This window comes from Opisthorchis viverrini (assembly GCF_000715545.1).
Source record: "Opisthorchis viverrini unplaced genomic scaffold opera_v5_10, whole genome shotgun sequence".
Classification (NCBI taxonomy): domain Eukaryota; kingdom Metazoa; phylum Platyhelminthes; class Trematoda; order Opisthorchiida; family Opisthorchiidae; genus Opisthorchis; species Opisthorchis viverrini.
The window spans coordinates 611,040-634,316 of record NW_008751666.1 but is presented as its reverse complement, the minus strand read 5'-3'; the positions used below and the strand labels follow the sequence as shown (position 1 = coordinate 634,316).

General features: G+C 45.2%; 1 protein-coding gene across 1 annotated transcript in view; it reads left to right on the top strand.

Annotated features, from left to right (window-relative positions):
• Positions 1-5,479: 5,479 nt before the first annotated feature.
• The window catches only part of T265_00950 (hypothetical protein), a gene marked incomplete at both ends in the record, with an annotated part of 34,913 nt that continues 17,115 nt past the window's right edge, over positions 5,480-23,277 (top strand). Inside the window, 6 exons of the mRNA XM_009164865.1 lie at positions 5,480-5,627; positions 13,539-13,964; positions 14,727-15,109; positions 15,839-16,099; positions 17,165-17,506; positions 18,478-18,680. Of these exons, the coding sequence (XP_009163129.1) occupies positions 5,624-5,627; positions 13,539-13,964; positions 14,727-15,109; positions 15,839-16,099; positions 17,165-17,506; positions 18,478-18,680 (1,619 nt within the window). The remainder of the gene's footprint in view (positions 5,628-13,538; positions 13,965-14,726; positions 15,110-15,838; positions 16,100-17,164; positions 17,507-18,477; positions 18,681-23,277) is intronic.

The following is a 23,277-nucleotide window of genomic DNA, read 5'->3' as shown; positions in this document are numbered from 1 at the left end:
TTAGGTTCGTTCACTTGTCCGCTATGATCGACGTAGTTTCCATGTTGCTAATCGATAAACCTCGGGTTCCTGTCAGCATAATTGGCAACCAATAGCAAATAATGAACGTGAACCACGGAATTTTAACCGGCAGCACAAATCGTCGACAAAAATTTGTTTACACGAATGCGTCTACGCATTTATTGCATCCATAAAGGCCACGTAGATTCTAGAATGTTCAGGGAATTGTTTCAGGCTAAAAACAATCTGAAAGTTTCGTTCACTGTAGGTAAGTCAACGTTTTCCACAATTCGCAATTTTTCAATACATCAGGCCACGTATTCACAGTCTGTGGTGTGTAGTGACCTTGGGGATTCGCTCCCTTAAATCTCCGCATAGATGATCTTCAACAATACAGGAACATACATTATACTTAGGTACTCTACCCTATGGAGTGGCAAGTTTGAAAAGGTTGTGGCTTTTTCTAGAAAATAATCCCATTGTGCGAATATTGAGCTGCAATACTGAGCGCACAAGAAGTTAAAAGTCGAGTGTGCGCCAGAAATTTAGACAGGGGTGTAAGAAATAAGTTTTCGCACATATATCGGAATAACCAGACGAACTAGAAACCCAGAATTTAGCGCAGCGTAGCAACCAGTCCGTTGGTATTCGAATTGGCGAATATGCGCAGCACATGGAATATTAAATCAAGAGAATAATGATTAGAGCACTGAATATAGTATCAGTCGTGTTCATCACATCCGCCACACCTTGAATGAGCGTGTGGATGTTTATAGTCCAGTGGTGGTCTTGAGCGCAGTTTTTCGGACCTTCTCGGAATGGGAACTTCAGACTCTTCACAGGTAGTGCGTTCTTCAGACGCAACGCTTTGTTCGGATACCGTGGATCATCTAGAAATCCAGAATTCAGCGCAGCGTAGCAACCAGCACGTATGTATTCGAACTGACGAATATGTACAGCATATGGAATAGTAAAACAAGTGAATAATGAATAGAGCAGTGAAGAGAGTATCAGTCATGTTCATCAAAATGAGATTAATTAAAACCAGTCGAAGAAGATTAAGATTTCTTGTTCGAGCATACACAACAAAATGCAACATTTTCACACAAAAAGTGGTATTCTATTCGCAAAAATTGTTTTTCGGCCAAGGATTACTCAGTGCACCTCCCTCTGACTGGTCGATCGCCATTTGGCCCCGCCTGAAGTCGAACTCTGATTGGCCTAAATGTGGACCCAGTTGGTGTCTCGATATCCCCTGAATGCCGATTGTCAAAAGCGTGTTCAGATGTCGTCTCGCGCTGCAGGATATCGCTGCATGCACTTCGAATAAGACGTATCGTTCATATGATTTTGGCCTGTTGTTGGGCAATAATACAATTTATGTACCTCTTGGCTGTTTTTCTGCTGGAAACGCCAGCTTGGGAAGATCAGATCGAGGATCGAGATGAGTCATCAAAATATTACGTTCAGCTGTTGGGCCATTGCCCTCATCACATGTCTTTCATTCCGTTATTCCGCCCGTTATCGGTGAGAGAAGCCGTAGAAGTTGAAACGACTGCATTTTGGTGCGTGGTTTTTGGCTGAAAAGCTGAAGTGAATCCAGCGGACGGGTGCTGTTTTTCAGGGATAACGGATATGAATATCGGCTTACTGAATGTCCTTTTTGATTAGCGGTCATTGCTCTTCATTAGACATAGTGGATTTCGGCAAATTAACCTGAAGAGCGCTGCCAAACACGATACAGTGTCAGTTGTTCCAGCCCAATATAGTCAATTACATCCTGGTTATCTTTCCTCAACGTCAATATCAAATGCTAATGCCTACAGGGTTAGGAAAACAACTGTATAGCGTTATCTTAAATAAGTGTTGGAATAAAAGCGGTATCTGTGGGTGTAGGTACGTGATCAGCTGGTGTCCGTTTCTATGGTGCGGGTAGCGGGTGTCACCTTTCGGGACGCCGTTTATGATGCGCAAAACGAGCTAGTTTGAATTCAGAGTCAGCATACTTACCGTTTTCATTTTGATCAGTGGGCGTAACTAAAACGCGATAAATCGGATAAATCGCAAATACGTATTCCCAGAAAGTATAATATCATAAATGGCCAAGGGGCTGATTCTAAAGACCGTGTTTGAATCACTTCACATCGCCACGCATCAGTCGTTCAGTGCATAGGCAGGGAAGATAAAGAGGCAGTGTTGTATCTTGCTTGCCTTCCCCTAGATTTGGCACGGAAAACATTACTCCCTTCGGAATAGGGTGGTTTGGTGTACTCAATACATGGCCTAACCAACACAGCTTCTAGCGCTTGACACATTCTTCATTGTAAGTCCCCGTTGCACAACCGAACAATCCCTCTATAGCTGTTTCGTCACGAATTCACCGCCACTAACCCACACGGAGTGTACTTCTGAAACAATAATTGTGAAACTCCTGAAGGCGTCTCAGTTTCACTGCTCGAACAGGCCAAATCTCATTATTGCAATATCGTCTGCATATTCTAGATCAGCATGGCTTCCTTCAGAGATTATTGGAACGCTGGCGTTTCGGTGACCTTCCAGGATTGGTCTCATTATCTCACTGATCATGAGATTAAATAGGAATGGAGAGAGTGGGCAACCCTGACGGGTGCCGTTTTGTGTACAGAGAATTTTGGAGAACTCACGATATGCTCTCACATGTTCGGAAATCTAAGAATACAAAGGACTTATAATATTCGAAGACTTCCGGGTCATCTCTCGCTAAGCAAGTGTGTCAAGCAGAACAGGCCGTTCGACGGAGTCGAATGCGCTTTGGAAATCCCGGAATTCTTAGCCTGCTGGTCGTTTGTACACATGACGTAGTTCTAACACCGGACAGTGTAAAAATTTGGTCAACTCAACCCTTATCAAGCCGGAATTCTGCATACTGCTCCCGAACAACAGTCACTTATTGATTTGCGCCACCGGCAACTGAAGGCAATGTGGTCAATTTGAGTTTGTAGCCGGCACAGCGTTGGAGGATACCATGTGGTCAGAAGACTTTGGCTATTTCGGAAGTTAGTACTGCATAAAACCAGTCCGTGGTCAGCACATAGCTGAAGCAATCGTTTGCCATTTTCCATACGTACTTAGTCCAATCCATGTCGAACATCTAGTTGAGTCTTAAATGCGCTAAGCTTGCCCACTCGTACATTTATATCTCCGGCAACCAAAACGATATCCGAGCTTTTAGCTCGCTGCAACGGGGCATTCTGGGCGTTGATGGTTTCAGAGTTACAGTCGTTGAAGCGTAAGCAGACACGACGAACATATGTGGATCAACTTCCCGCTTGTGAAATCCCTTAACAGATGTTACCAGGCAAACCGCACACAGGTGACTATCAGCGGGCATCTAGTCAAGTAGGGATCTTTTTGCCTGGTAACTTGACGGTACCGAACTCTACACATCCTCTCGCAGCAGACGTTTGATCGCCAGAGTGGAGTGTGGTGGGGTGGTTAGCTCAACCACTGTGCTTGCATCTTGAGTTCTTGTTTCTGATGCACAGCACACCAATGTCAGGCGAGCCCATTATGGGAGCAAGAGCAGCTTGTTGTGCTGCTTGCTTCCGGACACTGAAGACTGCCGGCTAGACTGGGCGTCGTGGCCTGAATATTCATTTCGAGTTGTCTGAGAATGCCGGCGCCGGATGACGCCCAAATCTTGCTTACAAAGGCAATCCAGGACGAATGAAGTCATCAATCGTAAGTATCGGGCCTGCACTGAGAGTCATTAATTGTTAGGGAAGAGGCGGTAGAAAAAAATGTAAAAGTGGAAGAAGGGGGACATCGGCATCGCTTTCCCGTGCTGATGTATGCAGCAAGTAAGGCCACCCAACTGACGTCACCACTGGGCGGCCGACGTGGCATGAGTCAATTGGTATGTGTGCAATTCATGGTTGTACGTGGGCAGGGATACTGGCAAGGTTCCCAGACCTATAGAGGAGGACGATTAGGGTCCTCAACTAAAGACTTTGGATCAACCGCAAGACGGTGTTTGGTGAGAAATGCCAGTACGTTTCAATTTTTACGGAGCAAGTCACTACACGTGTTCCAATCCTCTACGTGGTGGACCAGGAGAATGTGTTTGTCAGGCCTCTAACCATTGACCAACCCCTCACGCCTTGGTAAGGTCCAGTATCTTCGTGACGGCGAGGAATCTGTAGGTAACAAATATCAAAATGTAGTCTTTAAACATTTCGAGGCTGCTATCCAAGAACGTGGAATTTGATGGAAGCCAGTTTGGAAACTTTAATTGAGTGGAGGAAATGGGTGCGTTCATCTTCCCTGCGGGCGTAGGTCTCTGTCGACTAGTCACAGTTCAGAGCCTGTTCCAGTGACACGACGTAGAAATTATTCCCGAGATTAGCACCGTTTAATGGTAATAATAATAATGATTCAGCCGTATTACCGTTTCAGTGCCTAGCTGCCGTGCCCCGCAACGAAGGCTGAGACGCCGTCGAGTTGCCCAAACTTAGGATTAGCAACTTCTCGCTCGTGACTCATAGAAGCGGTGAAAAAATCACTCAACTGCAGCACCCCTTCAATGCCTTGGTTGTATGCCACCAGAAGTAAGCACGAGGGATACTGCCAGGTTGCCCAAGCTTAGGCAGGGGAATTCGGGAGGCAGAGGTCGGGTTTAAACCACGGAGCATCCGGTCAGTAAATTCGCCTTCTAACCACTTGAGCCATCCCTTCCGGAAGCGGTGACAGTGTTCATCACTCCGATTTGATACCGGATACTATCCGACAGCCCCAGCCGAGATATAAAGTTGGCTCTTGGGGTCTTACGCGGAACCTTGGTCTGCTGAACCTTACCCACGAGGCTGTGGGGCGAAACACCGAGTCCGAAATTCACTGGGGACCGCTGTTCACATGTCTTCTAGATGGCAGGACACTACCCAAGATCCCCATTTCACCTGTAGGACGCTGGTTTCTTGGAGCAACAAACCGGCCAGCTAAGGCTGACGTCATGCAATGAGTCAAGTGGAACTTTAACTGCTATCTATTTTCCTTCTTAGGGATACAAGTGACCGTTGAGTGAAAACTACACCTATGAGGAGAGCTATCGGGGTCTTCAACCTAAGCATTTGGCTAAAAAGCCTACAGCAGGGTAGTGATGTTTGGCCTGAGACCATCAGAACAGCCTATACTTTTAAGAAACAAGTTGCCATATTTCCCAACCTTTAACCTGCAGGACCAAAATACCGTGTTAGTCAGACCCATACACATTGACTAGTTTGATATGAGAGGCTCGCTGCCATGGAAGACCGGCGTAAGCCACTTATATGGGTGGAGTTTGAACGTACGTTCTGAAAAGCAGACGGAAGTTCTTCGGTTTGTATAAGCCACAGCACATACATCCAACTCATTGTTTTGCGACTGCCTGAACGGGTTATGACTTTCCGGCTAGGTTTTTCATGTTGCTTTTTATATCAGCCTGTTCTGTTTTATTACAGCCTTGCACTGGATGATGTTTTCTTAGTTGCTTTGGTTCCAAAAGCTTTCAACGAGCTTTCAACCCCAATACAGCCTTAACTCCAAGAGTTTTCGAAGTTGTGGGCTGCCAGTATATTCTTATATACTGATTGTCAAGGCTAACAACCTCATGCGTAAGTTCAATTTTCAACGGACCCAATGTTCTAAGGTTTGGCAGATGATATTTTTCTCATGATTGGCTTTAAAGTATAGGACCACAGTCTGTTCTCGCGGAAGTAGTGCAAAGGTCAAAGTATGAGGTGCCCACCTGATGGTCATGGTTTGGATGCATTCTTGGGTTTTCGGTTGCTGTTACCTGAATTCAATAGATTCTCACTCTTCTTGTTGAATGAAAGTTGTGTCCACAAGGGTACTACACGTGGGCGACCTGATTAGGTCTGCTTGAGAGGCTAGGACGGGTTCCTTTGGACGGAAAGATAAGCCGAATTGATCTGATAGAAACTCACTCCCCATGCTTGTGTCTTGCTGCACTGAATTTGTGCGCCAAACGCATCAGTCAGTTGTCTTCTCTACTTGTTTACCTACTTGCCTCACTAACCTTAGAGCTACTGCATGAACTATGAATGGAATTTCGAGTGGTGATTTTCCTTCACACTAATGGCCTATCCTTATTTTGAATGTTTTCCCGGCCCTTGTTTGGGACTGGTTCCGATCTCCTCATAAATATATGATGCTTAGTTTCACCGCGGGCTTTGCCCCAGTACATTTCATTCTTAATCTAACTGCTTTTGTTATAAAGATACTTACCGCATTGACACTCACTTTAGATGGGTAACGTGGTCTAGGGAATCCTAAATTCCAAAGAGTTACTGACTATTAACCTTTGCATGAATAGATGTGTGTATATGACTTATGTGTGCCCAATTCTGTCAACAACAGTACCTCAAGTGTATCGCTCCATCAAATGTACCAGATTTGCCGTGTCACCCACGAAACGTTGTCTTTTTGTCCTCCGCGATTTCGTTGAATCATCCCCATCTTGAAACGGGGTCTGCAAGAGTTCTACTGTAATTTTATGACTACTTTTCCACACTCTTACCCTTAGTTTATTTGTGAACAATTTGTAGTTGTTCACTGATGGTTGTACCCGGCAGCCTGTTCATAGTGGTGAGATGCGTGCCATTACATTTGGTTTTATTTAACGGAACAGGTGCTGCTGCCTTTCACAGAGTGATTTTCGGATGCTTTTGCTTCATATTCCCAGCTGCTGAGCAGCAGAACTATGGCGGCACAGAAGTTCTGGTTAATCTATTTGACCTTGCACTGCCTATATCTATATAATTTTTTTGAGGCCACGCGAGACTAGTTTTTCGGGAACATTTTAAATTTAAATTTGGATAAGTGGTGTATACTTTTAAATACACCCTTTTCAGGAACCACACCTCCCTGGATTCAGTAGGATAATGGTTTGGCCATGCGTACTCTCATCACTTGCTCTGTTTCTGATTGAAACTCTAAGAGAATTGAAAGAAACCTAAGGTTTAGAACTAATGTGTGGACGCATTTCGATTTCGAAGTACAACGTTTGCGAATTGAAACTGTTTTAGTTTTCGCAGTTCCTGTTATCACGCTTCAGATTCGCAGTCGTTCTGCTGTCATTCCGTATTTGTCTTTCGAATAGAAAATCCGCTTGTGAAAAGCGTACAATCAAGTGGAGTATGGTTTCGGTACCGGATGAAAATTCCAGCAACAGTAACTAAGATCGGTATCTGACAGTAAATGGAATTTCTTAGACAACAGCCTTCCCTCACCCTCTTGTGTGTCTAACACACAGTAACGTCTGTGTTAACGGTACACTACATTTTATTCAGTGACGTTCATCGTCCCCGAAGTAGACTTCCAAACGTATGCTCATGGTGTCGGTATCTCATTTTTTTCGGTCATTGTTCGCAAACTGTCGATCGGTGGTGTTTCATACCTCTGTTTTTGAATAGCTGGCGGTCTAGTAGACACGTTAACAAAATGACTGAACTTTTTGTTGAAATGAGGTCAACTAGCTTTCAAAAAACCTCATGGCATGGAAAAAAAGCAAAATAGCAGTCATATCCGTTGACGAAACTGCCATTCTGGATTTTTTGTTATCACGAAGGCGGTATGGTAAAAGCCCTGTAATAATGCACGAATTGTTCCCCAACCGTCGCAGTTACGTTTACAACAAAGAAATTTATCGGATAACTCAGGCTTACTCAATGATCAGTCCATTTATCACTAGGTGAACAAATGATGTGTTATCCGGTGTATCAGCTCAGGGGGAGAAATTGCTCACTGACCGGAAGGTCCGTGGTTCAAACCCAACCTGTGCATCTCGACTTCTACTGTCTAGGCTTGGACAACCTGGCAGTATCCCAACCGTTGTGCTTCCTTCGGGTAGCATGGAAGCTGGGCACCGAAACGATGTTACAGCTGGACGAATATCATTATTTATCATTTATCATCTCGTTTGTTCGCTAACGATAGTTCAGTTTAGTTTTTCATCTCAGTACCCATGCGCCGATGTTTCGGACGCACCTATGGTCAAACGTAGAGAGCTTTCGGATGTTCTCCACACGCGAAGCCCGCGCGTCTTCGACATAAAGTGGAACAGATCGGACCGTGATAATGTCACCAAAAAAATGTCAAATGTTAGAAAACGTTACCCTGGTCCTCTCATTTAGGGAATAGATTTAGTCTTTTACCAGTCCGCTGGGGCTTGTGCAGTTGTCCAGATAAACGAACTTATCTACGACACCGATCTCATAGCCTGAAATCACGAGGTTCGGGTTTGATCTCACCCAGTCTTGCAGTAGCAATGTACTCTTTGCAGATGCAAATCCCATACCGAATTGTGCGTTTTTCTTGAACCAAGGAGAGGAAGATTTTTAATTCACTTAGTTCTGAATGATTGAGTGGCCCTGATCAGTTTCCTCAGTAATGTTTGCGCTTCCTTTTCGAAAGCGAGAGTAGTGTTGTTTACATATTCCAACGCTACAGGGTTCTTTCCCAGAGGAGTGTCATCTAGCCAAGTGGTTTCGGTTGTTTCCGGATGGTCTACAGTCAGTACACAACTGATACAGACGTCCACCCTTGTCCGTGAGTTTCAGTTCAGTCCACCCTACTGATTCTTAACAGCCCTAATTCTACTCACTCGCTCATTCATATACCGGGAAATAACCGCAATATTTAAGCTCTCAGCCTGCCGTAATAGGGCGTACAAAGCGTAGTAAAAGTACCTTCGTGGAAATTATCACCACAATCTTTTGGCAGCGTACATGCACAAAAGTCAACGATTACCAGTGGGTCTACAAGACGGTTTTGCGGACATCCCCAAACGAACCACACACGTGACAGTCAATGGGTATCCAGTCAAAAAGACTCTAGGTTTGGAACATTATCATCATCATCAGTAGCAACTGTGTACACCTGGTACTTATACAATGGTTATAGCTGCCACAGTTTCGTTCACTGAGGATTTGGGGTGGGATAGATAGCCGCGTATTGGAGGTCGTTGCTGATCTAATTGATGCGCAAACACAGGGTTGTCAGCGGAGTTCTTATTGGAGAGATTGAGAGGGAAGCTATGTATTGAAGGCAATAGCTTGGATACACAAGCTCCATTAAACGTGCTACTGGACCATGTCTGACAGTGTCTGGTCATTGATGTGTCCCGACTCTGGATCCCCGTCCAGGAAGACAACAATGACCAGCGCAGCCATTTACTGGTGATGGCTTCCACACTTCGCTTCCAAGTCATTGTTTGACCTTCCCCTGCTCGTTTCCACCCTTCGCATGGTTGTGCGAAAAGAGCCCTTCGAGGAAGGTGGTCGACTGACATACGGAATACGTGATAGTGCCAGCGCAGTCTATGGAGTGCGATCAGTTCAGTTCCGTTCGTCCGTGTGCACTATCTTCAGAGGCTGTTTTGCAGGAGGTCAGTTTCGAAATGCTTGACCCATCTTTCCAGTCAACGTTTCACCAGATGAATTAATATGCCATCTTTTGCGTTTAACGTTTAACTGACCGTTGCTTTCCTAGGGCGAATCAATCATATCAGTTAATATAGGGCACGGCTATTTCCGGCAAAATCATTCTCACGTGTCCATCAGAGCTCTCAGTCTTTACTTAGGCTTTTCACTGTTTGACGTTTGATGGATTTTCGTACACCATCGTTCTCGTTGCCTGCTGGCACAGATTTCCTGGCATCAATCAGGACCAGTGATCTGGAGAATATTCAGTAATCTAGTGGTGGAATCGGAGAAGTTGGATAGACAGCACTGAATGCCGCTAGCATAGCTCCTTTTCCGTTTCGCCATGCTTGATCAAAGTGCTCACCACCAGTACAGTATTGGCTTACAGCAGAGAATTGTTCAGCTAGCTCAGATCGGTACTGTTGAGCTATGATATTTCTTCGATGATGGTGGATTGACATGTTTCTTGCTATATTCGATGGCCCGGAGGGAAACTAACTATCAGGCTTGTACGCCCCATGGCGTGATCGGAATCAGGTTGTGTGCCCTGAAGGAACAACAGTCTTGAACTGTGGCTCTGTACCGGTGGCTGATGGCCACGTGATCAAACTGGGTCCACAGTTGATTTGCAGTTGGTGATCTCCAGGTTACGCGTTACAAACCTTTGTGCTAAAAATTCCTACTGATCAGAAACAGTTCCTGAGGAGGACACAACTGGAGGAGTCGCATTCCGTTGTCTGAGCTTTTAACTCAGAAGTTTGACCCACAAGGCAGTGGGAGGATTTGGGGTTGTGTTCGGGGACCTTGACCCTAGCCTCTGACTCAAAAGCCTGATCCGTGAGGCAGTGTTAAGTAGAGTTTTCTCTGGGGACCCATTCCGGATCTGATGACTCAATGGTCTAACCTGCTCAATTGCAGGTGGTTGGCCTAACTGGAGGGTTCAGGAAGTAGGGCATTACTGTCTCATTCCTGATGCGGTTGCGCACAGCAGTTGCCCTTTGAGCAGCACCGGATTCTAGTTTTAAAATTATATCGACCGTATTGAATAATGCGCCGGCATTCACGGTCAACCGTTGGGCAATCGGAGTGTACGGTTTCTAGGGCCGACTATTTGTAAGACAGCGTCGCTGCTCCCATGAGTATGAACTTGCTGGTTGCCTGAGGGAAACACCTTACTGGATTTACACTCCCAGACCGTGCAATACCAATCAAGTCAGAACTAGCCGCGGTTTTTTTTAGCATCGGAAGTGCGCAACCAGAAGCAAGAAGAAACCTAGGACGAGCTCAGTTAAACAACGTTCCTTGAGTCTTGAATCCCCGTTTCATAGAGAAAGATCCTTTTTAGATTTTGGCTCATCAGTGATTTCGGGCTAAGACTGTCAGGGTAGTCAGCATTTTTAGAGAACAAGTCGCTAAACGTCCCAATGCACAACCTCGAGAATCGAAAACTGTTACGCAGTGCTCTACACATTCACCAACCTTGTATGATGAGCTCTGCGAGTGTCACATTAACACACCATTGCAAACTCATTGAATTATTGTGGTTCACAAGCCATAACGCTGCGGTTAAATACAGTGTCTTCGTGACGAGGTTTGCTACGCAGTTTGGCGCACACGTTTTGAATATGTTAAGTTCTGTGATTGAAGAGGGAATGGATCAGAATTTTCATGAGTTGATAGCTTTGTGATTGGCGTACGTCCCGGAAGCCAATCAGCAAACTGCTTCTGATGCACTATCGCTACGCCTATGATAAAGATACCTGTTAACTGGGCATGAAGTCACTCAAGGTGTGTGTGATGCATTGTGCTCAGACGTGATTGCTGAACTAGTTCCTTCGCGGTCGTTTTGGGTTCACCGCCTGTTAACTATGGAGCTATGATCAGTATAAGTGACTCCCATCAGTCTCGACTGCTCTGTCTTTTACGGTCACACTTCATGAGAAGTTGCTGCTGTCACACCATCGAGACAACCCACTGCAATTAGTTAGACACACTGTAGATGTGTCTTCCCTCAGATGCAATACAGCGTCAGGTCTCTCAAACGGGTAGATTCATTTCTTTGATCGTCTGTTTGAGCTTAGCCTGTAGTAATGGTTGAAAAATACCCTCTTCCCTCGTTTTACACTAAAAGGGTGAAGTTGTACACTTCTTACAGGCTTCAAAGATTCTTTACTTTGAACCCATTCTCTTAATACGTAGGGATTTTCCTCACTTGTACAGCGTGAACATCACTACCGAAATTCCAAGAAAAAATTTAGGTACTTCCGGATTAGTTACTTGGCCGCAAGAATTGTACGGTGGAGGACGTCATGAGTGTTGCATAGAAAGCGTTGACAACACTCACAATAATACCTACTGGCACGAAACCGCCAGAAGTGATGTGCGTAGTGGGTACAATTCGGTTACAAGCTCACAGTACTGCACTAATCTCTCGAGTAAACCCTTCTCTACAACGTCAAACAGATTTTAAGGGACGATCTGATGTCCGATCTGGACTAGAACTTAGTAGCTTACTTGACCGCTTTTACTATGCCCACCAAGCATCTGTTGGGTAGGTTAAACTAGCCTTTTTCCTCGTTTCAGAGAGCCTTGGTAAACGATGAATTCCCAATCGGTCCCAAACACTTTCCAACTGTTAGTCTTTTTCCTCTTTGGGGTGCATACCTTTGCGTGCCACATAGGTGGCATTTTTATTTGGAGATTTGGTGGCAAGCCAATTATGACAAAGCTCTGTCTTACCGATTAGGACTAAAGTTCTTGGCCTTCAGGGTTGCAAGACAGCTAATTCTCTTGCGCTTATTCCGTACCAATATCCTTTCTCCAAACTATGTGTAGTTTTGCTCAGTCATCATCTACTTTTTGGAAAGTTCCTGATTATTGAGGAAATCCGGGAGCAACACGGATATCTGACAGAGGGTTTTTGTGGTCTCGATCCGTAGCTCGTAGACCACGGCTGTCGAACACCTGATGTCGTAATTAATAAATGGAAGAACATGGGTCGAAATTTCGCTTTTGGTGATCTGAAAACTATTTAGCCATACACGTTATCCGCCCGGGGTTCTCAGGAATGTCACTTTTGTCGGACCTCTTTGCTTTCTGCGAATCCCTGATGTTTTTTGATAGGGTGTAAATGTATTAGTGGTGTTTACAGCTCTCCTGAACTTATTTGCATATTCGGTTTAATTCCTTTATATCGCGGTCATGATGATATTATCTTTCATTTAATGACGTTTTGTGGCGTAGGTTTTCTCTCCAACAATGGAGCGCTATTCCACGACTTCGTCGGCAATCTCTTTTGGTCAGCTGGCGCCGCTAGGTCCCCTGTTGTAAAGTAACCGAAATCTGGACTTCAGTTAACCCAGGTTGTCCATTTCTGTTTAAGCCATCTTCACCCGAGTTCGACCAGTGACCCTTATACTCATAGGCTCTGAATGTCACTGCGTCCAGCACCCATGGGTTGATGTTCGCTATGACCTCGAACCTCGCATGTGTTCTGTTCCAGTTGCTCCGTTTCCCAGACTGTCTGGGAAGTACTATCGTCCCCTGTTGAGGTCTACGGAGTATATCTTCAGATGCAGTGAAATATTGGTGGAGATTCTTGCTGATTTTCTGGTCGGAATGCACAGTCATCTTCATAACTTGTACCTGAGGGCTCTGTTGGAGGTTTGACAGCTTCAACTTTCAATATTCATCCGAAATTTACGTTCGCTACGTCAACTTTTCGTCATACTGTATTTACCTACATGGCCCGACACCTCGGTACTTGTGCCTTTAATGAGTTCTTGACTCCTGGCTGGATAAAATTTTTACGTAATTTCACATGTTTACGTGCTCCCTTCCTATTTCCAGACCCCCATTGTGTCAATCAAACTCGACCATTTGGAATTGGGGCACTGGGAATCAGGTGCACATAGCTTTTATCTGCTTGACAGGTTTATTAATATTATTGTTGCCAATTACGAACTGAGGACGAACATTTTTATGTTCATTTTTGTGCTCCATATTTGGAGCCCACCCTATGTATCTGAATGCCTTTGGTTTTTGTTACTCATCTCCGAATCCATTGGTCCGGTATTTCAGTACTTTCCGACGACAACCGATTCAATGGAATGGATTCAGCCCCTGTCACCCTGCACAACAAGCACGCATTAGTTCCATCTTTCCTAGCCTCCAAGGGCTTGGTGAAACTTCACATCGATTCGTACAACCATTTTATAGAAACAGAAATTAAGAATATTGTTCGAGCGAACAATCGTGTCAGTGTTCCTGAAGCCAACTGGTGGCTCGAATACAACGACGTATACGTGCGATCACCGACCGTCAATGATGGGGGTGTTGTCGCAAGTCGAGTGACACCGCATGACTGCCGACTACGGGACCTCACATACGCCGGAGAAATTTTAGTTGATGTAACGTTTATGCGCCAGAACGAGATTGTTTCCAAAAAAGGGGTTCTGATTGGCCGGATGCCTGTGATGCTGAAAAGCTCGGTTTGTATTCTCAATGGTAAGTCAGGATGGACAATGCTACTTGTTTTATCGTTCGACCCGCTGTTTTCCAAGTATCAAAATGCACTAGTGTTCAGTGATGGGGGGATCGTATGCTTCCTGTATAATGGGGCTGTATGGGGACTAGAAATCACTAGAAATTGTGAACCTCATGGAGGCTGCTCCTAAAAAATAGGTGATCGTGGAGAATCCTATACCAGGCGCTGGATAACCGGTTCGATTTTTTATAGACGACAGATCGAATCCACTAAACACTTAGAGGATTCATGTAAACGTTTCTTCCCCGTTTTCATAGATGGAGATATCTTGTGAGATTTACTTGATCTGGACATATGTTTTATTAGTATGCAGGTTGATATGTGTGGTAAACGAGACAATTAAGAGTCGAGTGCTTAGGTGTGGAAAATGAAAGCTTACAATAAAACGATCACACTTCCTGATCTGTGACCACCGGAATCCGCGTCGCTACTTCGCGTTAATTCGCTCTATTGCTTCTTCCAGTATACACTATGCATAATTTTACTGAAACCCCGAGAGTCCATTGTTGGTAAGCATTAAAGTGATTTGCAAATGAGTCTGTTCCCTTCTCTCTCCAGTCTTTTTTGTGGGTTGCTCTCTCTCCAGTTGATTTTTCCACCTAAGTGACAAATGTTGGTTGTAGAACTAACAATTGGCGCGCAGCAACCAAACTAATCCACTTTTAGCCGTGTGTTCCTTCTTTTCAACTCACTCGCTCGCCCAATCCACTTTTCGTGTCCAGGCAAAACGCCATCTGAACTTATGCGTTTGAAAGAATGTCCGCTGGATCCCGGAGGGTATTTCATCATAGGTGGTACGGAGAAGGTGATTCTCATGCAAGAACAAATGTCAAAAAATCGTTTGATCGTCGAAGAGGACAGCAAACGTGGTCTTGTGTGTTCTGTCACCTCGTCTTCGGCTCAAACCAAATCGAAAACGAATATCATCATGAAAGACGACAAATTCTTTTTGGCACATAATTCGTTTACGGTTGATGTTCCCGTGGCTATACTTTTCAAAGCGATGGGGATCACGTCTGACCAGGAAATTCTGCACTATATTGGCACTGAAGAGTCCATATGGGCCAATTTCGTACCCAGTTTGAAGCAGTGTCTGGAGAGCAGTGTAGGTGGTTTGTTACGTTAAAATTCACTATTTTTTCGTCGGATCATATAACATCTGCTCCCCAAAGGAGTGTACAACTAGGGGGTTTACTTTACCTTTCTTAACTGTATGATGTGCGCCTTACTTGTCCGTGGCGTAAGGATTTTCGCAGCCGCCTAACAAAATGAAAGTACAATGTACCTTGAGGAAAGCAAATGTTCTCCGAGCTGATTTTTGTGCTTATAGTTATTGTAGCACTAGCTGTTTGAGCTACCTTAGTCCTGGCGCAAGCTATAGCCATCATGGTTTACGTGCGCTGACTTATTCGTGCTCCGCAACACCGAACACCATATTTGATAGTGGCAACATCTGTCATTTCCAAGATTTTTCGGCATAGTATTCAGATTCTTTCCAAACGAACCGATCAGTGGTGAAGTAGTATTTCAGATCACTCTGAGGACCTGAAGATATGGGGTAGATTTGGAAGTGGACTGCTAAGTTTTCCACATAAAATCAAATGCCGAGAGACCTCTCCAGGATTCCAGAGCAGCGTACGTCTTCAGTCACAATGTAGAATGTACCCTGCTGTAAGGAACCATTACATACGATCATCCGTTCTTTTGGTGATGATTACACTAGATTCAAAATTGACATATTTTGTGAAGGTCGGTAGTTTCCGTGTTGAACTCAGTACAGCTAATCAACATCGAAAACGCTCACATCTCCTTCTATTCTGCTTTTGTTTACCAGGTGCACACTAGACTGGATGCTTGTCGATGGTTACAGTCTCGTTTGCAGCAGCGACGCTTTCGTCCAGGGCTTACCTCGGGAAAGCCCACCAGACCGGATGGTCCTGTATCGGAAGAAGATGTGGTACTTGAGATGCAACGTTTCATTCGTGACATAATCATTACGCATGTGGAAATGGAGAAATTCAACTTCGCACCTAGGGCACTATTTCTCGGACAGATGGTTCGGTATTTGATTTTGGCTAACGAACATCAAATCCCGGTAAGAGTTACCGGTTTTGCACATTGGTCAAGATTTTCATCCTTTTTGTGCAGACTGACATGTCAGTTGCAGGTTCTTTATCCGTCGTGCGCATTTCCGTAAACCTTTTAGTCTGACGGTTGAAGTGTGTGATGTGGGATCTTCACACCTTCGGCTGTCTCCCCGTGATTTTCCTTGCATACGACCGGAAAGCCTGTTTTGTCTGGCACGCCACCGATTCCAGTGGCGCACATGATGTCATTTTTTAGCCGAATCGCGTGGCTGTTTTGCGTGAGGTTTGCAAGGAATGCTAAGCTATTTTTGCTGATAGTACCTTACTCCGATCTTGTGGTCGGATATGTTTATTTCAAAGCTGCTCTTGATGGGTTTCTGGGGGATATGGGGATTATTTGCTTTATGTCCCTATCTTTCGTCTTTTAGCTATTCACCAGAGCTTTCTTTCCTCATAGATGTATGGCGATTAAGCGTGAACATTCACTATTGTTGGCCTATCGAGTGAAATTTTCTGTTCCAGGATCACAAAGGACCTTATGTTGTGTGCTTTATCCACGTTGCTTGGGTTGAAACTTAATGACAAGTCACCGCTCCGGGTAGTGATTCCCTCGTTCATCAGGTTATACCCGGGGAAGAGGGTGGGGAGCACATGGACAGCCGTAAAAAATCCAGACACACGTGTCGATTTAAGTCTGGTAAAGAATTCCTCTTCAAACTCCACCACGCCATGTCAGGACGTCCTAATTCAACATGGGATATTTATATAAGAATGCTTCTAGAAACCCAATCACCCATGTCTTTTCCTAAGATTTTCAGAGAGACGCATCACCTTTGCGTTGTTGTTAGCGGTGTTATGTTTTCAGCCATCTAGCTCGTTAAAATTGTGTGCCTAGTATTTTCTCTCGATCGACTATTGCGTATTTGTATAGACCAGGTCGGTCGCGAAGTTGTAACCCCATTCAAGCGACTCCTCATATCTCTTCGGGTTGCACTGATTAACGAAAAAACTTGAGTAGGGTAATAGCATTGCCAGCTCAATCATTAATTCATTTCTTCCATTCTGCTTGTCAGCCAGATGACCGGGACTTTTATGGCAACAAACGCATCGAGTTGGCTGGTAGCTTACTCGCACTTCTATTTGAAGACGTATTCAAAACGTTTAACGAGGATATGTGGTTGACAGTGTCTAAGATTGATACGAAACGTCGCTGCACACCATTTGATATCTCTCGTCACATAAAAACTTGGATGATCACAGAACAGCTCAATCGTGCAATATCCTCTGGCAACTGGATCATCAAACGTTTTCGGATGATGCGACATGGTGTTACCCAAATAGTCAGCCGCTTGTCTTATGTGGCTGCTTTGGGGCACATGACGCGATTGACCAGCACATTCGAGAAGACGCGTAAGGTGAGGTGTTCGAGCAATTGGTTGTTATGAGTGTTTCACTAATAATAAGTTCAAGGTTTATCGCTCATTAGTATACGTTTTTGCCTTCTCAGGTGTCTGTTGACTCTTTTGACTTTCGTATCTGGTTGTGAATCACAAGATATAATTTATCAGCTGCCCCGATCTCGATTACACTTTATCAGGGTTGAAAACAACTTAGTATAGAAGGTACTGTACTGAGTTCTTGATTTGGTGGCCCTCGTTGGCATGTAGTATAGGGGAAAGTAGTGTTTGGTAAGTTCATTTTGGTCCTAATCCCATTATGCTGAAACAATCCGGTACAATTCAATACAGTGGGTTCACCTAAATTGATAGTCATAAGAGGTGTGCATCACTTGGATCCATGACGGGTTTCCAAACACATTCATCAGCAGAGAAGCTTATGTTATAATCGCCAGCTGTGAGTTCACCTAGACAGTCCTCTGGATTCAGTACGACTATGGTCTTCATAGTCGTGTGGAAGCGTCAGGTCTTGGGGATATTGTGTTTACGGAGATGATTGTTTTATTCCATGATATGCATATTTTTCCGTCATGGCCCTAAAGTCACACTGTGTAGGAAATCATATGGAGTTTTTGTGAGACAGTGAACTGGTTACGGTCATCAGAAAAGACGGGTGATACTCAGCAGGTCTGTTGCTTTGCTGACATTTTGCTAAATTAAACTTGCAAGCTTTACTAAGTTGCACCCCGCAGACAAACACCGACGTCGTACATCAAAATTTTGCTAGTTGAACCAGTTATTCTTTTTGGGGGATGGGTAGTTCTTCACATTTTCCAGTTTTCCTTGCGTTTTTGTTTTACACTGAATTTCACAGGAAAAACAGCGGGCACCGTGATGAAATATGGAGGTTTACAGGTTTCAGATGCACGTGAGGTTCTGTGTGTGACGTTTGTAGTCTGTGTTCATTTTTTTGTGTTTTTTATTCGCAGGTTTCCGGCCCCCGTTCAATTCACGCGAGCCAATGGGGATTTGTGTGTCCGTCAGATACTCCTGAAGGTGAAGCATGCGGTCTGGTGAAAAATGTCGCTCTAATGTGTCATGTCACCGTGGAGATGGACGATACTGAACTTATTCGCTTGCTTAGCAGCTATTACGTGATGCCCCTTCACCAGTTTCTGTATGGGAGGACAGAGTGAGTTTGATCATAGTGAGAGTTTCACTTTATCACCAACTACTCGTAGTCTGAGAAATTTTGCAGTTAATATTCAGGGACTTTCAAACAATATACTTGACTCGTGGGGTCAAGTGAAGGTCGGATAAAGACTGGCCTTACCGTAATATGACGATTTGTGTGCCTCCGTGAGCTATACTGGGTGGTGTTCATGCGACAGTAACAGAGTCTTTTATACTAGGTGCGTCAATGGTTAGCGTCCTGATCAACACAGTTTTCTGTTCTTCGAGGCTAGTGGTTGAAGCATGTGTGGCGACTTGTTCCGTAAAAATTGAAATGCAGTTGTGTTTCCTGCCCAACACCTCTACCTCGCGGTCGGCCTTTTGACCTTAATTGTCCTTCGGTTGTGCAGGCGCCCTGACAGTATGCCATCCCGCGTACACCCATAAATCGCACATATACAAATGAACTCATGCCACATCGGCCGCCCAGTGGTGACAGCAATAGAGTGGCCTTACTTGCTGTATACAGAAGGGCGAATAAGCGAAAGCAGACTACTGCTCACGCCTCCCTTCTTACGATTTCAGGTATTCCCTCTTCCACCCTACCCCATCCAAGTTTGAATACTCTTCCCACACAATAATTGGACAGGCTCTCTTCCACGTTCCCGCTGCGCACCTGTGGTGATGCAGAGGCTACTAGATAACTTAGGGTGTTGCGCAGTCGAGCGAGAGCGTCTCTACCCGGTGGAATATTCATTTACAGCCGTCTCTGAGTTTGACAATGTCCGTGAGGCGCGTCGCATCCTGCCCACGCCCCAACGGACTGTATCTCTGAATCTCCCAAAGATAGTTACTCTGATGCTCTAGGCGCTCTTTCACAACGGGCTAAAAGCTCAACCATAGCTGTGATTGGTGCTGACATGAACGCCCAGGTAGGTAGACTAAGCGTGCCTAGGCCAAATTGGGTAGTTTTGGTGAATTAGATACGAGACGCACGGAAAACCGGAATCGTCTACTTAACGTGCGTGCCGATCACAAACTTTTCCTCTGCAGTGCACATTTCCGGAACAGCAAAGGTCTTTTGACTGGGGTGCCCACGAACGAGCCAGTCCAGAATCCAAACCGAGCAGATTGTCGTCAGTTGCGACAGTCGATCACTGTCTGTCGCTCCTTTTGGGCTACTAGTGTGGACTCTGACCGTTCACTTGTGTGCTGCTGCTTTTCACTGCGCTTTTCAACTATACGCAAAACACACCTCGCTTAGCCATTGAGAAGCTAGCAGACCCGGAAATCAAGCGAACCTATCAGAACTGGCTCCTCGGACGCCTGCCGGGTTGTTCGATGTCGGATATTAATGGCCACTGGGAACCGAGATCCACAGTGCTACTCAGGAATGGAACTTCCGTTTGGAGTACAACTCAGCCAGTCTCATCCAAGCATTGGCTTTGTTGGAAGCCCGATGAAAGGTTTGTCTTGGCCGCAGCCACAACTCAACCCGATGCATCACCCAACGCTAAATAATTCTGAGTGTCCATGCAGACCGTTAAGTTTGGTGGACCCGAAGGACCGAAGAAATGAAAGGTGCTATAAATGCTGGAAACGTCCACATGCTGTTCCACTTGATTCGTACGCCTGGTCCCCGTAAACATCTTTTCAGCAACATCAGGGACATTAATGTCTGCATACCTGGTAAGAGCTGCCCAAACACCCATCGTATGTATTGGTAAAAAACTGGTGCATTTACGTGATGATCTATATATGGTACCAAGAGATTGCGCTACCCTACGCAAAGGCGAATGAGGGGACCGACAAAAGCACAACAACATTACAAGATAGAGGAAGCTAGACCTACTGAGAAGTCTGGTTGAGGCTTTCGACGCTAGGAGTTTCAACAGACCTAATCTCGCGCTTACATACTACGAATGGGACGACATCTTCGGGGAATACGGACCCCAATGGAAAGAAACAGCCTAACATTGTATCAACGATTATACCATGAAAATTTTCACAGAACAACAAACATCCCGATTTGAGGATATTATGGGGTCGGGCAACCACAATCGAGACTGTCAACATCCACGAGATACACGGGATGGTGAAGACTGGTTAGATCTATTGTGTGGGGTCAAGTGAAGGTCGGATAAAGACTGGCCTTACCGTAATATGACGATTTGTGTGCCTCCGTGAGCTATACTGGGTGGTGTTCATGCGACAGTAACAGAGTCTTTTATACTAGGTGCGTCAATGGTTAGCGTCCTGATCAACACAGTTTTCTGTTCTTCGAGGCTAGTGGTTGAAGCATGTGTGGCGACTTGTTCCGTAAAAATTGAAATGCAGTTGTGTTTCCTGCCCAACACCTCTACCTCGCGGTCGGCCTTTTGACCTTAATTGTCCTTCGGTTGTGCAGGCGCCCTGACAGTATGCCATCCCGCGTACACCCATAAATCGCACATATACAAATGAACTCATGCCACATCGGCCGCCCAGTGGTGACAGCAATAGAGTGGCCTTACTTGCTGTATACAGAAGGGCGAATAAGCGAAAGCAGACTACTGCTCACGCCTCCCTTCTTACGATTTCAGGTATTCCCTCTTCCACCCTACCCCATCCAAGTTTGAATACTCTTCCCACACAATAATTGGACAGGCTCTCTTCCACGTTCCCGCTGCGCACCTGTGGTGATGCAGAGGCTACTAGATAACTTAGGGTGTTGCGCAGTCGAGCGAGAGCGTCTCTACCCGGTGGAATATTCATTTACAGCCGTCTCTGAGTTTGACAATGTCCGTGAGGCGCGTCGCATCCTGCCCACGCCCCAACGGACTGTATCTCTGAATCTCCCAAAGATAGTTACTCTGATGCTCTAGGCGCTCTTTCACAACGGGCTAAAAGCTCAACCATAGCTGTGATTGGTGCTGACATGAACGCCCAGGTAGGTAGACTAAGCGTGCCTAGGCCAAATTGGGTAGTTTTGGTGAATTAGATACGAGACGCACGGAAAACCGGAATCGTCTACTTAACGTGCGTGCCGATCACAAACTTTTCCTCTGCAGTGCACATTTCCGGAACAGCAAAGGTCTTTTGACTGGGGTGCCCACGAACGAGCCAGTCCAGAATCCAAACCGAGCAGATTGTCGTCAGTTGCGACAGTCGATCACTGTCTGTCGCTCCTTTTGGGCTACTAGTGTGGACTCTGACCGTTCACTTGTGTGCTGCTGCTTTTCACTGCGCTTTTCAACTATACGCAAAACACACCTCGCTTAGCCATTGAGAAGCTAGCAGACCCGGAAATCAAGCGAACCTATCAGAACTGGCTCCTCGGACGCCTGCCGGGTTGTTCGATGTCGGATATTAATGGCCACTGGGAACCGAGATCCACAGTGCTACTCAGGAATGGAACTTCCGTTTGGAGTACAACTCAGCCAGTCTCATCCAAGCATTGGCTTTGTTGGAAGCCCGATGAAAGGTTTGTCTTGGCCGCAGCCACAACTCAACCCGATGCATCACCCAACGCTAAATAATTCTGAGTGTCCATGCAGACCGTTAAGTTTGGTGGACCCGAAGGACCGAAGAAATGAAAGGTGCTATAAATGCTGGAAACGTCCACATGCTGTTCCACTTGATTCGTACGCCTGGTCCCCGTAAACATCTTTTCAGCAACATCAGGGACATTAATGTCTGCATACCTGGTAAGAGCTGCCCAAACACCCATCGTATGTATTGGTAAAAAACTGGTGCATTTACGTGATGATCTATATATGGTACCAAGAGATTGCGCTACCCTACGCAAAGGCGAATGAGGGGACCGACAAAAGCACAACAACATTACAAGATAGAGGAAGCTAGACCTACTGAGAAGTCTGGTTGAGGCTTTCGACGCTAGGAGTTTCAACAGACCTAATCTCGCGATACTACACTACGAATGGGACGACATCTTCGGGGAATACGGACCCCAATGGAAAGAAACAGCCTAACATTGTATCAACGATTATACCAATTTTCACATCACAGAACAACAAACATCCCGATTTGAGGATATTATGGGGTCGGGCAACCACAATCGAGACTGTCAACATCCACGAGATACACGGGATGGTGAAGACTGGTTAGATCTATTGTTTGAAGTTAACGAAATACAGAAAAATAATTCCTCTGCAACCTAACCAGGATAATGAACAAAGAAATAGACAGAAAGAACGCATTCGTCATCGAGCCACACACAACTACTGGCAGAACTCTGTTTGCTATACCTAATGCCGAAAACTACATCTACGGAACCGTACAACGATCGCGAGATCCCAGTTTTTCGAACAAAGAAATAGACAGAAAGAACGCATTCGTCATCGAGGGACCCACAACTACTGGCAGAACTCTGTTTGCTATACCTAATGCCGAAAACTACATCTACGGAACCGTACAACGATCGCGAGATCACAGCCAGTTTTTCCTAATGAGCCTACTGAACAAAGCTCTCACACTAATGGAAGAGCCGAGGATTAATCAACTCACTGTAAATTATTTCAAGGCGTTCTTTCAATGCGTTCTTTCTGTCTATTTCTTTGTTCATTATCCTGGTTAGGTTGCATAGGAATTATTTTTCTGTATTTCGTTAACTTCAA